General features: G+C 43.0%; 1 protein-coding gene across 2 annotated transcripts in view; it reads right to left on the bottom strand.

Moving 5' to 3' along the window:
* The window catches only part of TFAP2B (transcription factor AP-2 beta), a 28,897-nt gene that overhangs the window by 1,446 nt on the left and 4,364 nt on the right, over nucleotides 1–23,087 (bottom strand). For both annotated transcript variants that reach the window (XM_014588025.1, XM_014588026.1), the window contains 5 exons: nucleotides 22,483–22,941; nucleotides 17,651–17,711; nucleotides 6,758–6,977; nucleotides 4,797–4,915; nucleotides 2,589–2,730 (listed from right to left, as the gene is read on the bottom strand). In XM_014588025.1, the coding sequence (XP_014443511.1) occupies nucleotides 2,589–2,730; nucleotides 4,797–4,915; nucleotides 6,758–6,977; nucleotides 17,651–17,711; nucleotides 22,483–22,941 (1,001 nt within the window). The remainder of the gene's footprint in view (nucleotides 1–2,588; nucleotides 2,731–4,796; nucleotides 4,916–6,757; nucleotides 6,978–17,650; nucleotides 17,712–22,482; nucleotides 22,942–23,087) is intronic.

Genomic DNA, 23,087 nt, shown 5'->3' with positions numbered 1-23,087 from the left:
TCGCTTCCCTTTTTTTTTTTTTTTTTTTTTTTTTTTTTTTTTTTTTTTTTTTGTTTGTTTGTTTGTTTTTCCTTTCCCATCATTTCCCCCTCCTCTCTGCTGCCTCTCCTGCCTCTTGGTGATCAGGCACAAAAAGCCCTGCAAGATTTAGGCCCCTCGGCCACAAGCCTGTCCCTGGCACTGAAGCAGATTGCTGGAGTCTTGCATGGCCCAGGGCAAGAAACTGTTTATTCTAGGAGAGAATGCTGATTCCATTCAAAGCGAAAGCCTGTTTACCTGCAGTATTTGGAGAGGGCACTGTTTTCTTCCTTTCTTTTCTCCCCTTTTTTTTCTTGTAAGTGCAGGCTACTGAAAATCTTTGTATAACAGGATTGTTGTCAATATAAAAGGATTCCCACATAGTTTAAATAAAACCTAAAGGTAGACTGTTAAGACACTGGGGAGGATAGATTTTTATTTGTTTGGTTTTTATTTCCTCAAGGCACCTACAATTTAGAGGAATTTCCCAGCCTTAGAAATCTTGTGTGCCTAACTATGGATTTAGCTTATTTGAGAATTTTTTTAATATAGGAGGTAGATGGGAAGCTTTTAGCCCTGGAGGTTGAATGGCTTGGCTCTGCTGGCGGGCAGAGGGGATAGCACCTAAAAGGACACAGCCTTTCACAAATGGGCAGGCTCTTCCGTCTGCCTGCCTCCACCCGACTCCCCGACTGTGAGTCCATGGGGTTTTCAGAAAAGCACACCTGCAGCACTCCAGGCCCAGATCCCTGATGGGATCACCTGACAGACACTTGGCAACACCTGGTCAACTGGTAAACACAGCAGGTGGTTAGATTTGAAGGGCCCTGGGACATTCTTTCCCAGGGTACCACCACTTCCGCGAAGGGTAGTGGCTAAATCAGATGTGAGACACCTCTTCCCCCACCCACTTGCAGCGGTGGAAAGGCTGTTGATTTTAAGGATGATGAACAGAGAAAACTAATAGGCATGCTCGTTCTACCCTTTGGGTTCTTCATTGGAAATACACACATATGCCCCCACAACCAGGGACAGATAACGGATGGGACCTAATAGGACGGTTCTTCAGCCAGAGGTACCTCAGAATCACTGCTTGGGTTCAAATATACAGGTTCCCACTTACAGTGCCTCCAATTCACAAGACTTGGGGGTAGGGGCCATTCATAAATATCTTGAACAAGCTCCCGGATGATTCTGATCTCCCAAGGTAAGGAGTGCAGATCCAAGAGATGCCACAAGGCTTCAAAAGGGAGGTAGTTCTAAGCATCCCTTAGTGAAATGGCAGGAACCTTGGTGGATTCATTATCTGATGTTCGCAGTTTGGTTTTCATTTTCCCCCTAGCGTACCTTCTTCTTTTATAAAACACAACAGTTCCCTCCCCATACCAGATACCAGGGCAAGAGGTAGGAAGGCAATCTACTGACAAAGATTTGATATTGCTAGTTGGTCCATCAGAGAAAACCTTGAAATGAGGGTGGGTGCCAGGTTTTGATTACTGGGAGAGATGGTTAAAGTCTTTCCTTAAGTTTGTGCTCATTATCAAAGTGCCAAAAAGGAAATTCTGAACTGGGGAGAACAAATGCTTAGAGTCAAACATTTTAAATCTTCAAAGCCCAAACCAGGGTCTGTAAGCAATTAAAGTTCTGGGACATTAATATTTTTTGACCCTGCGGAAAGGGGCAATCAAATTCCAATCACGTCTCAAAAACATCTGGACAAATTTGAGCAAATGATTTTTCAGCCTTCCATATATTTCTTTAAATTACTCTGTCAACGGGACAAACCGCGTCCTCGAGCGCTAAATAAATGAGCGCCGCTGTTTGGGCCGCGCCTGCGAGAGAAACTTGCGGGTGCACGCAGCGCCGCCCACTGCAGGCCTGAGCCGGCCATAAAACACCAACAATATGACACCGAAGCCAAAGACAGGAGTAAATCAAATAAATAGAAAACCCACTGTAAAAGTTCAAATGAGCTCTAGACCTAAATTTAGCCAGAGATTTACTATTTTCCCCTCTGGAGTTGTAGTAAATTTTACAAGTCTGTGGAAGATGACAAACAGCAACGTTGGAAACGGAGTAATTAGAGCTGTGGGTAGAGCCGGGTACACGTGGGAGACATATAGACACCCCGAGCGAGCACACATGGCTGCGTGGACGTGATGGGGAGATAGATGTGAAATCCAGGCAGGAGCTGGGGAATCTAGGCAGCCAGGGCAGAACTGAACAAGGACCCACACCGGAACAGGTCTGCCTGACACCTCCGGGTTTGTAGAAGAGCACTGTAAAAATCCTTCAGATTAATAAAGTCATACATGCAGAGACGAGGTCTAAGACAACCCCACTGCCTGTGAACTCTGCCTATGGCGGGAAAGCAGGACCAGTTTCCTAGCCAGCTTGTCATAGGCTGCAAATGCAATTTCTAGACAACCTCCGAACCCACAGACGAAGTATGGGGGCGGTGGGGGGAAAGGCGAGGGGGGTCTTACACTGCGGCTCCAAACAACCTCTCCTGAGAGGGGGCGAAACAGAGTGGGGAGCAGGGATGAGGGCCAGGGATCTGGGACACTCACTTGGTCGCCAGCAGCATATTCTTTCGGGAGTGCAGGTCACTAGGGTCCGTGTGCTGCCGGTTTAAATACTCAGAGACAGCTTTGGCGGGAAACTCTGTTTCGCAAATGTACCCGAAATCCCGAGCTAAGTGGACAGCCTCTCCTAAAAAGACAGCAGCAGAGGTGACAATCAGCACCCGGTCTCTAAACATCCCAGACCAGGAGATGCTCCCCATCAACTCTATTAAGTGTTTCCAGAGGACAGCTGTTGGACAAAAGCAGAAGTGAGACAAATGCCCAAAATACAATGAAAACAATTCTCAAGTTACAATTACTGTTGGGACAGAATTTGCTCCTGCTGCTCCTTCCATCCTCTCCCTTAGCCAAGTTCTAGCTAGATAGCCCCCTCCCCATACCTGTGAGGTCTCCCACACCCCACTCACATTGTCATAAGAAGGTGGGTTAATAAATGAAAGAACCACTTTACAATTAAACTCAAGACATTTGGCTAGATATTCAAGCCCAATTCCCCACTTCTTTTTAAAGCACTTGTGACACCTGCTTCAAATAAAATTTAAAAGACAGCCCCCCTTCCTGTAATTGTACTAAGAAAACAATCTCTTATTAAGAACTAATGTATAAACACAAACCTGTGTATCTGTATGTTCACATGTATTAAATAATATATGTTAAATGTACATGGAAAGAGTCTATCCAGCAATGGGATAATTATTCCCCCGTTACTACTTCTGCTAGTCAGGTTTCAGCTTTCTTGCCTTTTAGAGGTTCCTGTCATCACCCTCCTACTTATGAACATTCTACTGCAGGGATGACATACCAGCTGTAGAAAACCAGGGCATCTGAGGTTTTCCTCAGCTTATGTGGAAGTCCCTCTCAAATAAAGCATTATTGCCCTTAAAAGCATAGCCTTAGGGGGTTGAAGGAAGATCCCAAACGTGAAAAGGCGATATGTAGAATTATTCCATAACTACATCATTTTTAAGGAGCATGACTTTTAATCATTATAATAACCACAGAAGACTTCAGGCATGGAAGTTACAGGGACCCATAAAACTAAAAGAATGCCTACCAAATAGCGGAATTTCAGTAGGTTTTCCAGCTTCCTCCCTTTTCTACCAACATCTCTGTATTGGGCTAAGATTACCTTGACTGTGTTTCAAAATGAGAACTGTGATATTAGCAAGTCCCTGAAGGGTATATGTGAACCCCCCAGGCTGCGGGTCAACCACTAATAAGTGTGGTCTGGAAATTGGGTAATGGCTGCCTCTGGAGGATAAGTTTGGGCCAAGCCACTTTGCCTTAAAGATGACAAAGTGCAAGACCTATAACTATGATGAGTTTATGTTTGCTGCTTAACTAAGATATTTTCCTCCAAAAACCAACTTCCTTCAGGAGTGTCATAATATTACATCCATAAAATGGGAAACACAAAACAATCCCTACAAGCTGGAGTCTACAGACAATTCTACATCTTCCCATTAAGACCATCTGCCTATACTCCCTATCCCATTTCATCCCACAAATTCAACTGATGATAATTTTATTCTAGACTAGGAAGATGATCTTGTTTATCACACACCATAAATATCACCCTAGACCTTAAATGATGAGCACATACAAGATTCTTATCACAGTTAGGGCCCTTTAATTCACAATTGATAAATCTGTGGCAAAGATCATACCTAACTTCTCTCCATGTTTCCTCACCCCCCACAATTTCTTTTTAGGCATCATTGGCCTCCTTAAGTTACCATTATTTCCGTAATGGGAAGTCCCAGGTAATCAACAGGAGGTAGTGTCCTGGGAGGGACATGAATTTAAAATAACCATTATGAGTTATGAATGCAATGTGTGTTCTAGTAATGACAATTCAGAAGTAAAATCTGGGAAGGAAGAGGAGTATAGAATAGATTGTTCGTTGCAAGAATTCACACAGAAGATGTTTTGAACACTGGGTCCCACACGTGCCAGCAGATGTGATGGCTGCCAAAGTTTGGACCCTCTTAAATCGTTTGGCCTCTCTACAACTGCTGACTTCCTCTAAGTAAAAGGACCTTTGAACTTCTCTCAAGCAGCCGCTTGACATCCAACTCAAGAGGGCACAACAATTGCAATGATTTCCAGTTAATCATGAAATGTGTAAAATGTCAGCCTCCAGCCGACAGTTAAGCTCAGCCATTTCGTGAAATGGCCACACGTCTTGCTTACCTTCCACCAGGGAGGTGAGTAACGTGACATTTGCTGCTTTGCGCCTGCCCGCGGGTAAATTCAAACCGATTTTTTCTAGCCTTTCTCGCAAAGATCTCCCCCCATTTTTCGATTTGGCTCTGAAATTGCAAGAATTAACATTCTGATTAACCTCAGAGTGTTCCTGAAACAAAGTTTAGACTTAGCAATCTAAAGCCCAGTGGAGCTTGAAGAGGTTTTAACTTGAGGTTAGCACATTTTCCCCCTTCCTTTTGGTTATTTGCTGATAGTTTGCTGAGGTTTGCTTAATTTCTGCAATACAGAGCATAAAAAAAGAGTTGTTTTCCTTTTTTATCTCTTGAGAAAAAAAAATGATACCAGATGGGAATAATTAGTGTGTAGGTTGTGGGTCCAGGGAAGGTAGAAGTTGCACATGCACACACACACTTTCCTTCTGTCATGGAGCCAGTGAGGTGAGCAGAAATTGGGTAAGCACAACCTTGCTGAAAAGAGGAAAAGAGCCAGGTGGTTCAGAGAGAAGGCACTTGCTGAAACAGGTGGGCTTTGCAAGAAAGGGGTCAAGAGTTGGTATGTAATGAAATTGTGTCATAAGGGGAGGAACAAAAAGATGAAACTAACGATAATGATTATCATAATAAGAGTGAAACTGACACTTTAGGGAGTTTAATTATGTGATAAGCACTTTATATTGATCATCTCATTTAACTCTTAGCAAGTTTTACACACACACACACACACACACACACACACACACACGCTCAATGCTAAGAGGTTACTAGAAATTTCCTTACTCTACAGCTGAGCTGACTTGCTGAAAACTGAATCAGGGTGGGACAGAGCAAAAGCATCCCCAAATAAGAAAGGTTCTGGCTCGTGCCCTTAATTTCTCCCCAGACTTGTCTAGTATATGCTAAGGTCTATACAAAAATACAAGAAAGAAAAAAGTTGCTCTGACCTTTCTTGCTGTATTAGTCACAGCCACTTTTAGGAAAGAAGGGGACTGTCACAAAATGGAAAACCATCTGTTGATAATATGTATGGTAATAGCTTTGAACCAATGTACAGTGTATCCAGGATGGAAAAATTTATTTGGTATGCTGTAATAATACACAGTGATTGAATGGGGGGAAGGAAGGTTAAAAACTAAAAGTAATTTTTAAAAAGGAAGAAAAAAAATCCCCCCAAAAGGGGACTATCCACCCCCACTATGGATTAACCTGAAAAGTTCTCTCTCATACATAACCCTCATATCAGAGACATTGCCAAAGGGTTCAGGTGTTGGCAGGACCTTTTGGAGAGACTTTAAACCTTAAAACAAAAAGTATCTCCATCATTATTTCCATAGGGAGGAGTAAGTTTATTGGATGCAATATTGGGGTGCACCTGAATGGGTTCAATGAATAACTATTACTACCTCTAAAGTGATATTATTATTGCTGGTTATTGAAGGAAGTAGGTAACAGATCTATTAAGAAAGCAGTTTCCAAACTGTAGGGCACAATGCATTTCACTAGTGGATCATTAGTCCAACTTAGATGGCCATCAATTGTATTTTGAAATATAATGAGAAATATCAGTACACTGAGGATAGGAAGGGTAAGTGTGTGTGTGTGTGTGTGTGTGTGTGTGTGTTTGTAGGCTTTGGGTAGCCCTCAGGCTAAAGCTATTTGGGAGGGGTCTATATGGGTAAGTGGCAGAAAGCGCCTTTCTCAGGGTTGCAGAATTGGAGGGAGGGCGAGGCTACGCATGCGTACACGCCCTCTTCCCCCCTACTGCACCTCGATGCCCAAGCACGTGGTTGGCTGCTGCCCTCCCTACGCACAGCGTGCCAGCGTGCTCCCCCACACACACTCACAGGCCAGTCGCCTGGTTGCCAGGCAACCGCATTGTCCATCTCAAAGATTTCCCCGCGCAAGGGAGCTTTTTCCCACCCAATAAAATTGGTTCGTAGGGGTGGTTACCTTCTGAGGACGCCGCCGAGAAGAGACGCATTGAGGCATTCCGGAGGGGAGAGCCGTCTCTGAACTTCTCCCACAGTTACTTTGTATTTTGAAGTTGAACTGAGAAGAGATAAACGGCCTGGGACTGAGCAAAACACCTCGCCTGTGTTGACAGACATGCCTCCTAGGAAGCCGTCTTTATTCATCATTAGGGAAGTCACAGATTTGGGAGGAACAGGAACTAGAGAAAGAGAAAAAAAAAAGGCATAAAGGTGACCGAGTTTCTATCCTGGTGACCAGCTGATAGACTGTGTCATTTCATGAGTTCACAGGCAGGCGCCAAATGGAAAGCTGGGAGAGGACGTGCTTGTTCCAGCGGGCTGTGGTGCATTCAGAGCTCTGTGAACAGAGGGAAAAGCCGTCACTCCTCTGGAAATTTACCGCATGGATGTGTGCACAGGAGTGTCACTTGCCACAGCCGTTCATTAAGCGGTCGGCAGGTGGGGTAGTGGGTAGGGTGACTGGAATCCCACAGGGTTGACCGGGGTTAGAGTCCTGGACATGGCAGCTTTTTCACTTTCCTTCTCTCTCTGTCTCTCTCTGGTCAACTTAAAAAGAGAGAGAGAGAGAGAGAGAGAGAGAGAGAGACAATGGATAAAATTTAATAAAATAATTATTAAAAAAAGAAAACACTCATTCCAAAGCTTGGATTGTGTTGTGAAACCAGGCAAATCCCAGTCCACCACGTGCTACCTTCGTGATCTTAGACACCTCACTGAACCTCTCTGAATCTCAGTCCCCTGAAGATAGTAATGCCTGTCTCATTTGCTGCTGAAGCCTGAAGGTGATGATCACCATTGCATGGTAGAGAATGGTGATACCGGTGGTTTTTATGGGAACTCCTCCCTCCTTTCATATTGGACTCAAATGTAGTCATCACCAGAAAGGATGGAGTATGCTGTACACAAGAATAGACAATACCTCTGAGCTGCGTAGTCGGACTGGAAAGAACTATTCTCATTGATTGAAAGTGGTTCCCAGCCTTTCCTACATAACAACAACAGATTCACTTAGAAATGAACAAATGCTCATCTCTAGTGAAAGCAATTCCACACAGTGACATGAATTTTGTTTACAAATTAAAGCACCGGCTGGTAATTCGTTGGAGCAGTTATGATTTACAACAGGTGCCCTGATCAATCAACCAATCACTCTAATTCATATGAGCGCGGTCTGCCCTGCCCCAGTTGTTTCATTTCGGCAAGTAATTGATAACAAACCGCACTCAAGGTATGTTTTATGCAGAAGTTAATAAGAGCTGACAGCTGGTTGCCACTGCTACCCTGGCGTATTCAGCCTCTCCAGCCTGTATTTCTATTTAATTGTGTTTCTGTGTCATCTGCTAGTCAAGATGAAGCCAGGCTCAGTGGAACCAGAAGACTGGGAATGAGAAATAGTGAACAATAACCTGCCAGTTCTCTGGCAATCTTGCCCTTTGGACTTCTGCATTGCTCAAACCCATTTTCTTCCCATAGGCTTTAGACATCATTGAGCAGGTGACTTCTGTCTAGTTCGACACCTTAGCTTTTTCCACTGAGGTATGAAGCCCCTCCCCCTTTCCCTGGCAAGTCTTCAGAACATTCCTTGATTGCCAACCCAGGGAACTTATAGAACATGCACCTGGTTGGGGGAAGAAAAAGGGGGGATTTCCACCGTACTTCTTTGTTAAAGTCTTTATTTCACTCTCTAAATCTGATAGAAGAAAAATACATTCGTTCTCTCACCTGGAGCCTAGAACCCTGTTTGTCAAACAGTATGCATAATCTCTTTTGTTCTAATTAGAAGTCTGTCCTAATTAACATTGAGTACTTTTGTAACAGTTTATTTTCTCTACCACAAATCCCATCATTCCAACCTTTCCAATCATTTTGCAATTCCTAAAAGCCAGTTATGTTCCCCATCTTTTCCTTACTATGAATCGCAACTGACCTTTTACAAATATCTTGTGGAAAAGAGCATTCCTGGGTGCATAGATAGGGTCACTAAAGCAATTTCTTTCACTAGTTTTTTGAAGACATTTTAGATCTCTGGATCTGTCCACCAAGCCTAAGCCCTTGTCTCAGATGAATGAATGGTATTAGGTAACAGTATGGATTCCCTGCACTGTCATGAGGTAAGGGGCTACAGAGGGACTTCCTTATTTATGATCCCCCTCATAGTCTCATCAGTGAAGCTGCTTCCCATTTGACAGTGAGCCAATGAAAAGTTGAATTAAACAGTGTATTAAACAGAGTTCAGTTAAACCTAGAATCAGAGTCACATGGTAGGTGCCTGGGGTGGGAACACCCTGTCATTTAATTCTTATACCAAAAATACATGTCTATTTTAATCTATTTTTCATAGCAGTCTTGATTCTAATATTTCAGACTTATATTCAAAACACTATGAACAAATAATTTACAACAATGAGAATTACCATTAGGTAAACAGGGAGAAAACTTTCTCCAAAATGTAGGTGATTCTTGTAGTCTTAACGTGATATGAACTACGGAAATAAATTGCATAAACATTTCATCTTTGATACTCAACATTTGTTGTAGCCAAACACTATTTAGAAAGAATATCATAACAACAGAACCCCACTGAACTGAAAATACAAAGTTCAACTTCTACTTCCTACACAGTATAACTGAATACCTCCTGAGGTTTGAAATTTTACCTACTTCTGGAAGTCTCAGATACTAAATCTCTTAAAAAACCAGGTCTTTAGAGGCATTTTATAACCTGCCCTCTAATTTCTCTATTGTTAATTGCCTGATATATCTGACAAGAGTCTTTCCTCTGGGGAATGTATATTGCTCCTTCCCATGGGCTATACCTCTACATATCCTATCACTTAAATATTCCCAATCCAGTCAGCTTGGCAGTACAGTAGTGCACTGATGGAAAGTTTTGTTTTTTTGTTTTCTCTTTCCAAACACACAATGTAAGCAGATGTGTTTCAGATTATATTTTCGCTTTCTCATTTAAGCTTCACAATTATGTTCCCACCTTCTATTATTTCCCTGCCCCCCCCAGGCTTTTGCCATAGGGCACATATGCACCCCTATGAACTACGGAAATAAATTGCATAAACATTTCATCTTTGATACTCAACATTTGTTGTAGCCAAACACTATTTAGAAAGAATATCATAACAACAGAACCCCACTGAACTGAAAATACAAAGTTCAACTTCTACTTCCTACACAGTATAACTGAATACCTCCTGAGGTTTGAAATTTTACCTACTTCTGGAAGTCTCAGATACTAAATCTCTTAAAAAACCAGGTCTTTAGAGGCATTTTATAACCTGCCCTCTAATTTCTCTATTGTTAATTGCCTGATATATCTGACAAGAGTCTTTCCTCTGGGGAATGTATATTGCTCCTTCCCATGGGCTATACCTCTACATATCCTATCACTTAAATATTCCCAATCCAGTCAGCTTGGCAGTACAGTAGTGCACTGATGGAAAGTTTTGTTTTTTTGTTTTCTCTTTCCAAACACACAATGTAAGCAGATGTGTTTCAGATTATATTTTCGCTTTCTCATTTAAGCTTCACAATTATGTTCCCACCTTCTATTATTTCCCTGCCCCCCCCAGGCTTTTGCCATAGGGCACATATGCACCCCAGAGAGACAGTGAGAGGGAAAGTGAGAAATAACCCCCCAGGGGGAGATAGCCATGTCCCAATCCCTTCTCCTCCATTGTCTTCCAGGATTTGGGGCACACAAGCCCAGCATGATTTTCATGTCTCCAGGTCTGAGACTCTAACTGCAGTCAACCATGTGGGAGTCCAGAGCTTTAGCCACCATACCACCTGCTGGCCCCCTACCATCCTCTATCGCTTATCCTCAGGTTCTGAACCTCTTTCCTAACCTAGCTTGGTGTTAATCCTCTACACTGACCCTCTAGACTAGACCCTACGCATTTTTTGTCTTAACTTTCCTTTAGGTCCATAGCTTCGGAATCACCTATCTTTCCCTCCACTCTCACACCTGCTTAACCCAGCTGATTAACCCCATATTTTATTCTCTTTGTCTTTTCCCTTCTGCTTTTCTCCTGCTTATCAATAAGCCCAGAGAGCAACAGGGCCCGGTTGATTCGTTAGTAATTATGAGCACACTGTTCCTGCTCACGGAACCCAGAGATGAGTGAGATAGGTTTACAGCGACAGCAGGAAATGGTAAGGAAATGGAGCATAGCAAAACTCAGCATGAAGCTTTCAGTTCTTTACATGTTTACAATTTTCTGTGCATACATTAAAAGTGGTTTTTTTCTTCTTCTTCTTCTTCTTCTTCTTCTCCCTCTTCAATTCTCAGTTGGTCTGCATGACCAACTTCTGGATTAACACCCATAGTACTTGTACCCCTCCCGTTCCCCCTACATTATATTGGGGAGAAGAAAAAAGGTTTAAAAATAGATCAATATTTCATTACAGTGACAGGAGCTTTATTTAAGAGAGAGAAAGGAATAGTGATTAAAGAAAATATTACTCATTAGTGGACTATGCAGAGCTAACACGTGAATAGGCAAGCTCTTAATCTCTACTTTTTAAACTCAAGTATGAAATCATAGCCTTGAAATCTTTGTGTTTGATTGAATCTGCTGATGGGAGAAGAGGAGAAATGAACCTGTCTTATAAGATTCAAGGAGTTAAGTCCTTCTGAAAAGCATTTTGACTAAATATGTAAACTACATTGGGAAAGAACTCAGAAGATTAGCACTGATTCAGAGTGGCCCCTAAAAGTGAAATAAGTATTTCTCACCAGCAAAGCACCCACCCCTCACATTGGCATCATTTCTCATCTACCTGAGGGCTACATTTTATTCCACATGTAGAAGGTATATAAATGTGAGCACTGAAAATTTGGAAAGAAAAATAAAAGCATTCCTAAGAAAGCTGGGATATAAAAACACTACAAATAACCAGAGATGGCATTCCGTAGGGATGGAATATGAGTTAGGTCTCATCATTTACTTGGTGTGGGGCCATGAGAAAGTCATTTATCTTTTCTCTGTCTCTGATGCCACACTTGGGGAGTTGAGGAAGAGTCTCTAATCTTTCCAGCTTTGAAATTCTATGAATGTGGATCACTCCCTGGCTGACTGGAATGTATCTCATGGCCTCTAGTGACAAATAGCAGTTGGAATCCCAGTCAGTTCTGCAAATGGAAACCTCTTCCAGAGGAAACTCATACTTTCAGTGGCTGACAGACTCCTGGTGCTTTTTATCTTCTGGATTAGAAAGAAGACTCCTGGACACAACCCATTGTAATTGAAATTTGGCGATTTCTTTACCCCCCCTCCCCACCACCACTACAGAAAAGCCACACCAATCAAAGCATTTATGTGGGGAAGGGGCCAGAACTAACGGAATAAAAATGGGAGTGAGCAGGAGGTGGAACTGAAACTAACCAAACAGGATATCCTGAAGACCAATGAAAATGCCCCACAGTCACATTTGAGCCTTGGATTCCAGCCACATAAGCCTTTCCAAGAAATCTCAGCATATTTTTTTCTGTTCAAGGTGTCAAGCAGACTCCATATTGACCTCCAATTGTACCAAAAACTTTTTTCTTAAAGCCTAGGTGAGGCTTTTTTTTAGTTAAGCTATATGATGGTGGCAGTGTCATTTATATAAGCTGGGCACAAACCACCCCCCTCTAGATTCCTAATCTTAATGGAAGTGAGAGTTAAGAATGATTTTTTAATGTCTTGTTGGATTTTTAGACTGTTAATGTACCGAATCCTTCTCATTATTACTTTATTGATTGCTCATTGACCAGCCCCCTTCAAATCGTATTAACCACCCTCTGCCGGTTTAGATTAGGAGAGTTTAAAAAGCACCTTTCATTACTCCTCACAACCCCGCCCTCCCCCCCCACACACACACACACACATGCACACTCCTGCCATGGAGTTGAGACTAGGCAGCTTAATGGGAGCTCTAATGGGGCAGCTAAGAGGAGAGGGGCCATGGTCCCTGCCGATTGCATTAATAGCTCAAAGGGGGCCAATACAGAAAATTAGCCGTAAACGAGCTCTGGAGATCTTCAAATGAAAGAGCCATTTATCACGCTGGCTACCTTCACTCCACTCGTTTGCTCTCTACTGGGAACAACTCATTTCCTCTTAACTAAATTACTTCAGAAATGTCAGCTAAGCCCAGATAGCAAACATAACAAGAGAGGGAACCTATAATATATAGGGTGATATTAACATGGGGGAAAAATCAGACTGGCTGAATTTTAGGAAGGGTCTTGCTGTAACTGGAGAGAGAGACATAGAGACATATGTCCTTTACGCCCAATTCTTCTGGCTTCATAAACACAGAAGCACAGCCACCTAAACCTGAACCACTTACTGGCCTTTTTTTAAGGAGGTATAATTTTTTTTAATCTGTCTAAAAGCTCATTCAGAAACAAATTAACCAACTGAGAGTCACCTGCCAGTTGTTGAAATGTGGAACAGTAAGTTCTGAAAACTTTCTCACCTGCTTTATACAATTAATCTTTTGGAGACATTCCTTATAAGGTGGAGGTGGGCAAAGATGAGAGATTAGAAGGTGGAGAAGGAGCTAATGAACCCATAACTTTATTTTAAGTGGTTCATAGTGAGTTAGAAAAATAAATCAACCACTTATTCCTATTTTGCCTATGGCTATCTAAAAATAAAAATATGTTATTAGGATTTTTTATGTAATAAAGCAAATATCTCAAATATTAAATAATGCAAGTGACCTAACATTTTATATTCATACCATACCCTCTCAATCAATTAAAGTGGCTAGGGTGCTACTTAGATGTTTTAAGTTGTAATAAAAGGAAAGAATTGTGTGTAGGGGGAGACAACATAAAAGTACTCCAGTGTTTCCAGAAACAGAGCTAGTAACTTTAGTCAATATTCTCCTTTTCTTATTCTTGGAGATAACCTTATACATAAGTATCCACATTTCACTGACAAACGCATACAAGCCCCGGAAACCGAAGCATCCCACATCTAAGAATATTTCCAAGTTCCGTTTTGCTAGGCAAGCTAAATTCCAAATATTTTTATTGGCTTGGCTATTAATAACATTTCTGATTGGTCATTTGTTGGGCATGTCCCACTGCCAGCCCAAATGATGTTGCTAGGATACGGAACCTTGAGCTAAGTGGTTCTGAGCTTTCCATGAAAAGGGAGGCGGAACTAAAACAAAAAAGCCAATGGAGAATCTCCTTCCCCATCTCACCACCACCCCAATCTACTGCAATTAACCAAAAGAGAAGAATCAAGAAGAAACAGTGAAAATGAGCTGTCAGCAGAGTTTCAAGTATAAGCACCAATCCTGGTTATCTTTAACAAACCCAAGAGCTAGCATTAAAAACCTAAATGATATCATCTAAAGAAGAGAGAGGGAGATTTCGGGCACTTAAAGACATTTAAATAGTTTTGTCTCAACCATTACAGTTCTTCAGGATATTCATTCCAAAGTCAAATTGCTTCATTACAAGTACTGCTTCCCACCGCCCCCCAGGTCTACCTATCCTGCCTTTAAAAAAAAGAAAACTTAAAAGACCTCACTTAGTTGGTAATCTTTATCCCATAACCTTCCTACTATCCCACTTTCCAAAGTATCTTTGCTTTTCATTGTTTTCCGTGAATGTCAAGTGGCTTGAGTGACACTAAAATGACTGAAGCTGGGGGTTGTTGACACCAAACATAAGAACAGGCTTTCTCTACTATCAATAAAAAAAAGAGATACAGTAGTTAAAATTGTACCGTCAAATGCCGGTTCCTGCGATAATGAAAGATTGCACTGTTTACACATTCGAGCTCCTAAATGTGTGGCATGTGAGTGACATGCAGGCCTTTCAGCAGCCACACTAATCGCTAGGCATTCTCTCAGTGACTGTCAGAGATGAGGAGAAAAAAATTAAGCAGCTGCAATACGCCCGAAATGAGTTATTGTAATTACATTTAATTAGTTTAATTAGTTAATTATTTTGCTTACAGCTGTACAAGAGACTGCAAACATTTGTTAATATCACATGCCCTTTAACAGTATGGGGTGATTCCACAGCCTCACTAAATCATGAAAGCATATGTAGGAAGATTTAGAAATGTGCATAGGCTGTATCAGCTTCTCAGGATGTGCATATTTAGCAACACATTTGGCACAATTAAAAAAATAATAAGAAACAACTCATAAAACACAGAGAACTGGGAACAAAATTAACGCAAAAAAATCAAACACAAAACATCAGGAAAGAGCTATTTCAGTGACACAGGGTTTTGCTGAACAAACTCCAGTTATCAAGGAAATAATTATAGAATATTTTTGAAACCAGTTATTTCCCAGACGGTCTCATACATAATGATGGTTCAATTACGTAAGATGTATCTAGAATGACTACCAAATGTACCAAGAGAAAAAATGGCAGTGGTCTCTGTCCCTCTGCCTCTCATTTGGGTTCCTGTTTATGGTTTTCAGTCCACCTCGCTCCATTTCCTTCTTCCCAACATGCACTTTTACCTCGTCTGACAGCCATTGTCCCGTGATTGTGAACAGACATTTGTGTCTTATAAAATAATTAATTCTCTCAAAGTGAAAACTCATCATAAAGACATTAATCCACAGGAAAACGTCGCTTACTTTTTGTGAGGATAATCCATACCTTTTTTAATGACAGACTGGTCCAATAGATTCATGCCGCTGTTATTGGCATCTTCAACTGACTGTGAATATAAAAACATCACTATTCAAATTGACTGGATATTAAAGAATCGCACACATAAATCATGTCATTCCAAACTGGAGTTTCTGTTATTTCCATTTATATCAATTCACAAGGGGAGGTTTTATTATTATCCTTATTACCTCCAAATAGACATAGAAATGAAATTCACCCAAATTATAAATTCTTCCGATGGAAGAAGAGGAATAAGGAAACTGAAAGAGATATAGGGATACAATATTGGCTTAGTTGTTACATAAAACATAGATATTACACAGACATGGAAACCTTTATATTATTTGCTCATATGAATTGTGAAAACTTAGCAATGACCAAAAGATTTTCACCAATATCAGTGAGAGCAATTTCTGTTTTCCATTCCATCCCAGTGCATCTTAACCCCAGAGCCATTTTACAAATACATAATAGTTTACATTATGGGATTTTAATTAAAGTCTGAGCAATTTGGAATGGAATGCAAACAGCAACACAGAGGAACATGTTTGCAAGCCTCCAGGACCGCACACCCACTGCAGTGCCTCCACGTTCCTGTGAGCTCTGAGCTTCTTGCTGCACAATGACAATCCCTCCGAGGAACCTGCACAGTCTACTCCCCCTCCCAACCCTGCTGACGCTGCTTCTCAACAAGGTGCACACCTGTTAGGAAGGCAGTAGCTACAGACACACATCCAGGCCTGGATCTTCCTGGTCAGCATTTAAGTTACTGGCTAAGAACATTCATCCTCTTGCTACAGTTTCATCCCAGGGAAGGAAGGGTTCACCCCTGAGGTGTTGAAGTGAATTCCTTATTGTTAGGATGCATGGACACAGACAGAGTTCTTTCTGGCTGCACATCCCAGAGCATCCGAAATCAGAGAATTTTCTCCCGACATGCTCCCAGCCTCAATGTAAAGAAATGCTAGGTTTTTCTAAAAAGGACAACTGCTTGATCCTTGGAAAGGTAAGTTTGCACGGATTTGTAACTCTGTAGGGAAGCCCAAAGCAAAGGGCTTGAGAGGGAGGTGGTGTTTTCATAGCACCTCCCACCCACTCATACTGCACCCCAGACAGGGTGTGTGTTCATTACAAGAAAAAGACTGTCTACCCTAAACAAGCAGCACTTTAAAAATAAGATGATCTAATCCTGGAGAGGGCATGTTAATTTGTTTCTTTTCATTTTTAATAGTCACTCTTCTGTTCTCAGAGAGGTGAGGAAAATTGTTATTTTTCATCAGAACTGTCTTCCATGTTGTAACATGCAATGCACATCTTAAGAAACAGTGAAAAAGCTGTTTTAAAAAATACTTAATGTAACTTGTTCATAACTCCTCAGGGTACCCTGCTATGTGCACATGCACACACATGACTCATGTCTTTCTATGCTCACGTGCCTACGGTGGCGATGTGTCCACGCAGGACGGAAATATTCACTTGCGTTTGTGGGCGGGTAGACCCTAGCTCACACGGGCTTGGACTCCTGAGCCCCCACACCTCACCCTCACGTTGGTACGTAAATATGTATATACGCCTCATCAGCGACGTGGGGTCGTTGTGGTAGTTAATGAGAAGGCTCTTGTCTGATTTTCTATCTAATTACGGCCGCCTGCTGGGTTTTTGTACAGGATATTCACGCAGCATGCTGGCGCTTAATCGTCACAGGGAGGATCGTAAAGATTTAATTAGGACTGCATGCGGAAGCGCAGAAAAACAACTCAGACTCGTAATTACTAGACTTCTTTAGTTAAAAGTGATACCAGGGGTTGCTTTAAGACACTAGGGTGTGTTTGAGTGTGTGTGTGCATGTTTGGGGGGGGGGGTTGGTTTAACATCCTTGTGTGTTTATACTCATGGGTGGTAGAGGCGATGGAGGTTAGAGAGCCAAGACGGGAATCAGAAATGAGGTGTACACGACAACTAAACGAAGCCCAAACTAGGTGTCTTCTCATTCTCACTTCCTTATTCTTTTTGTAACTGTTTTTTCTGAATTTTTAACATGGCCCCCCCATCGCCCTGCCACACACATACACACACACACACACACACACACACACACACAATGAGTGAAATGTTGCATACTCAGAACCCAAACAGCGATTTGCTAGTTTAATAGCCCCTGTGAGTAAATTGACTTTTTGTGAGGATAATCCATACCTTTTTTAATGACAGACTGGTCCAATAGATTCATGCCGCTGTTATTGGCATCTTCAACTGACTGTGAATATAAAAACATCACTATTCAAATTGACTGGATATTAAAGAATCGCACACATAAATCATGTCATTCCAAACTGGAGTTTCTGTTATTTCCATTTATATCAATTCACAAGGGGAGGTTTTATTATTATCCTTATTACCTCCAAATAGACATAGAAATGAAATTCACCCAAATTATAAATTCTTCCGATGGAAGAAGAGGAATAAGGAAACTGAAAGAGATATAGGGATACAATATTGGCTTAGTTGTTACATAAAACATAGATATTACACAGACATGGAAACCTTTATATTATTTGCTCATATGAATTGTGAAAACTTAGCAATGACCAAAAGATTTTCACCAATATCAGTGAGAGCAATTTCTGTTTTCCATTCCATCCCAGTGCATCTTAACCCCAGAGCCATTTTACAAATACATAATAGTTTACATTATGGGATTTTAATTAAAGTCTGAGCAATTTGGAATGGAATGCAAACAGCAACACAGAGGAACATGTTTGCAAGCCTCCAGGACCGCACACCCACTGCAGTGCCTCCACGTTCCTGTGAGCTCTGAGCTTCTTGCTGCACAATGACAATCCCTCCGAGGAACCTGCACAGTCTACTCCCCCTCCCAACCCTGCTGACGCTGCTTCTCAACAAGGTGCACACCTGTTAGGAAGGCAGTAGCTACAGACACACATCCAGGCCTGGATCTTCCTGGTCAGCATTTAAGTTACTGGCTAAGAACATTCATCCTCTTGCTACAGTTTCATCCCAGGGAAGGAAGGGTTCACCCCTGAGGTGTTGAAGTGAATTCCTTATTGTTAGGATGCATGGACACAGACAGAGTTCTTTCTGGCTGCACATCCCAGAGCATCCGAAATCAGAGAATTTTCTCCCGACATGCTCCCAGCCTCAATGTAAAGAAATGCTAGGTTTTTCTAAAAAGGACAACTGCTTGATCCTTGGAAAGGTAAGTTTGCACGGATTTGTAACTCTGTAGGGAAGCCCAAAGCAAAGGGCTTGAGAGGGAGGTGGTGTTTTCATAGCACCTCCCACCCACTCATACTGCACCCCAGACAGGGTGTGTGTTCATTACAAGAAAAAGACTGTCTACCCTAAACAAGCAGCACTTTAAAAATAAGATGATCTAATCCTGGAGAGGGCATGTTAATTTGTTTCTTTTCATTTTTAATAGTCACTCTTCTGTTCTCAGAGAGGTGAGGAAAATTGTTATTTTTCATCAGAACTGTCTTCCATGTTGTAACATGCAATGCACATCTTAAGAAACAGTGAAAAAGCTGTTTTAAAAAATACTTAATGTAACTTGTTCATAACTCCTCAGGGTACCCTGCTATGTGCACATGCACACACATGACTCATGTCTTTCTATGCTCACGTGCCTACGGTGGCGATGTGTCCACGCAGGACGGAAATATTCACTTGCGTTTGTGGGCGGGTAGACCCTAGCTCACACGGGCTTGGACTCCTGAGCCCCCACACCTCACCCTCACGTTGGTACGTAAATATGTATATACGCCTCATCAGCGACGTGGGGTCGTTGTGGTAGTTAATGAGAAGGCTCTTGTCTGATTTTCTATCTAATTACGGCCGCCTGCTGGGTTTTTGTACAGGATCTTCAACAAGCATGCTGGCGCTTAATCGTCACAGGGAGGATCGTAAAGATTTAATTAGGACTGCATGCGGAAGCGCAGAAAAACAACTCAGACTCGTAATTACTAGACTTCTTTAGTTAAAAGTGATACCAGGGGTTGCTTTAAGACACTAGGGTGTGTTTGAGTGTGTGTGTGCATGTTGGGGGGGGGGGTTGGTTTAACATCCTTGTGTGTTTATACTCATGGGTGGTAGAGGCGATGGAGGTTAGAGAGCCAAGACGGGAATCAGAAATGAGGTGTACACGACAACTAAACGAAGCCCAAACTAGGTGTCTTCTCATTCTCACTTCCTTATTCTTTTTGTAACTGTTTTTTCTGAATTTTTAACATGGCCCCCCCATCGCCCTGCCACACACATACACACACACACACACACACACACACACACACAATGAGTGAAATGTTGCATACTCAGAACCCAAACAGCGATTTGCTAGTTTAATAGCCCCTGTGAGTAAATTGAAATAGAAATTGACAGGGTTTTATAGTTTCATTTAAAAAAATATTAGAAGCATTTGGTTAATTAGCTCTCCTCCTCTTCTCTCACGGTCTGGGGCGGTGGCCCTGAGTGAGTGTGTGTGTATGTCTGGGTGCAAAGCATCTCCCTCAGCCTTCAACCCACAGGCCGAGCAGAGCCCTCAGGGTTTGTCTGGTCCCTGACTCAGGGGTATCCGGAACACATACTAGGCCCTTGAGATCGAACAGGTGACTCTCAGATCTAGGACATGGACTCTCTGGTCTCTTTTAAAGACCAGACGGATGGTGCAACCAACTCATTGTGCAGCTGCAGGAAACGTTAAAACCCTGATGCCTTGTGTAACTTTAGACCCTTCCTTGTTCAGATCCCTAACTGGGAAGTGGACGGACTGGAAGGAGCAGAGGAGTCCAGGTCTTTGCATTAGAGGGCCTGGTCCTAGGCGCATGTCTTTCCCTGTCTTTGTCACCCATACTATGTCACATCAACTGAACCCTGGCCTGCCTTAGGAGTTGTGCTATCCAGTGGAGACAGACACTGTTCCTGTCCCCTTTGTTTTCCTTGTGGGACAGGTGTGGGGTGTAATTTCCCCACACTCCTCGAACTGAGGATTGTCCTGAGAAGGTTCCGCAAGCTTCCCACCCTGCCAGGCGACCAGCTGGGCTAAAGCTGAGGAGGAACAAGATAGAGGGTGGGATGGGGTGGGTGCAGGGGCACAAGAGGGCCCAGCCTGCTCTTTCTCCTTCTCCGCTCTCAGTTCTCCTCACTTCTGAGGTCTATATTCCTGACAGCAACAACTCCACCGCGATGCTCTACTCACTCTAAACCCTTTTCTGACAAGGATATTCTCCTTAGGAGCACTGACCTGGCCCTGTTTTTCTCTCACTCTCTGCACTTCTTCAAACACTCAAAAACTCTCACAAATTTGTCATTAAAAAAATTATAAACCCCAAACAAACCTAAAATCAAAGACATCTGCTCCCTCTGGGGGGGTGGGGGAAGATTCCTGGTTTCATTTGGCTGAGTGGCTCAGCCAGTAGGGTGTTGCTGCCCCAGCCAGTGTTCATATCACCAGCGGTAAGGTGACGAGGCGATACACTTTCATTATCCAGCACTTTGAACCGTACTCAGAAAGGTTAATTTAAAAACTTTTCCTCCCGAGACACATATTACCCCAATGCATTTTAAAAACACAATTAAATATTTCCTTTCACATATAATATTCCAAAACAAGCAATATCTCTAGACAGGGACAGACAAGCTCAGTTAAATCAACGCCACCAACCACTCTTACTAGCTATGGGTAAATGCAGCCACAAATCAGGTAATTCTGTCTTTTTAGAAAATAATAACTAAATTTCTTTTTACATAATAAACTATCACAGACCACACACAGGCAGCATTTGATGCTGTCACCACATTTTAAGTGTTCAAAAACATATTTCTCCCAGCAAGGTAAAAGAATGACTCATGCACCTTTTTCTCTTTCTCATTTCATCTTCCTTCGGTTTGGAGGTATGTCTGAAGCGATGCATAACAATACAACTGTGCCAATGAGACCGAAGTGTCAATGAATTGCCTATCCAACATATTTCCCTTCCTGGAGAGGGTATAAATTCAAGGGGAATAGGAGACCTGCTCAGAATCACCTAGAGAGCTTTTAGGAATCACTTCTTTGATGTTTCTTTGTTTTGTTTAACCAAGTATTCACAACCAAATCTTGTTCCTTTGTGTAGGTTGCAGATGGGATAGTGCGTAAGTGGGGAGGGGATGTTTTGAGCCTTTTGTTTTAAGAAATAAACACGTGAGGCCTCCTCAGCTGGGATAGAGGCGAAGAGAATGCTCGCAGAGGGAGAAGACTGAAGAGGGAAGTGGAGGGTATTGCGCTACAGTCATTTATTGGACCAAAAAGAGAAAAAGAAAATCTCCAAAATGGCATTTGCCCTCCAGAACTCCCAAGCCGAATTATGGCTTTCTGGGTCTTTCTTCCACAAATACTCCATTTCTAGAGTGGATAACACTGGAACTCTGTCCTAAAAGAGGACTCTATGGATTATGGGACATTCAAAGCAAGTCCTCGTTTAGACTAACCTACCACACGTCTTTCTTCCAATGTGCATTGTCATGCTTAGCAAAATCTTCACAATCCTAGCAAGAGGCTCTGGAGCAGACCAGGGGGCCCCTGCACCTTTCTGCTGGAGCCCTAGCCTCTAGGCAACCGGCTATTCACCTGACAAGTCAGAGCCACAGGCCCCTGTGGGGTGTGCATGCTGGCAATGGTGTAGGGGTGCGGTGGGGGTACCAAGCTGCTTAGACAAAGCACTAGAGAATTGTCCCCAGTCTGGCAGTGAGGCCAGACCAAACATTAGCCTTGATTCTAAGGATCCTAAACTATCCAAACACATGTAGATTTTCTCCTTTGTGATTTAATTTCCTGTGATCCTGGGTTCCTTAGGTGGATCTCCAGAAATGGCCAACGCGGAGTCCTCTATACATACATACATAAGCAGATAGAAATGTGCTGTCCAGCTGATCCTGCCCTAAAGATCCACCTCCCCATAAAGAGACAGAGCCGCCCCTCCTTCCTCCTGGGACGTTTGTGTTTATTGTCGTTTTCGTTCGTTTGTAGTTACCTGGACGTCTTCCATGCCGGGGTGGCCGAGGCCGTGCAGCGAGAGGCTGTCACCCATGCCCGCGTCCAGGCCGTGGTGTGCCGAATGCAGCAGCACGTCCGGCCGGCGGACCGAGTGGTAGTCCCTCCGAGGGTCGAGACCCGAGAGCTGGGGCAAGGCAGCCCGAGGCTGGGGCAGGAGAGAGCCGGCTTCGGAACCCACTTCTTGCCGCTGCCGTTGCCCCCAGGGGTGCTGCTGCGGCTGGTGCAGAGGGTTCAGGGAGTGGGGGTGGTTGACGTGGGAGTAGGGGTCCTGGCTCTGGTGGGAGGGGAGCGGCTGGTACGGGGGCGGAAAGTAGGGCGGCTGGAAGTCCGACGATGGGGTGTGGGACAGCGGTGGGGCGCTCGAGTACGGTCCCTGGGACACCGAGCCCAGCTGGGAGAGCCGTGAGCTGTGACTCGGGACGCCATCGTGCCGGTCCTGGGAGCGGAGAGAGGGAGAGAGAGGCAGAGAGGAAGACAGAGAAAGAGAGAGAGGGGAAGAGAGAGAGAGAGAAAAGACAAGCGACAAATGGAGAAGCGCGGCTTCTTTACGCTATTCCCGGGACAAGGGGAAGAGAGAGTCTG

Source organism: Tupaia chinensis, unplaced genomic scaffold (assembly GCF_000334495.1).
Source record: "Tupaia chinensis unplaced genomic scaffold, TupChi_1.0 Scaffold000252_1, whole genome shotgun sequence".
NCBI classification, from domain to species: domain Eukaryota; kingdom Metazoa; phylum Chordata; class Mammalia; order Scandentia; family Tupaiidae; genus Tupaia; species Tupaia belangeri.
The sequence above is the reverse complement of the archived record's forward strand: the minus strand, read 5'-3'. Positions and strand labels throughout refer to the sequence as shown.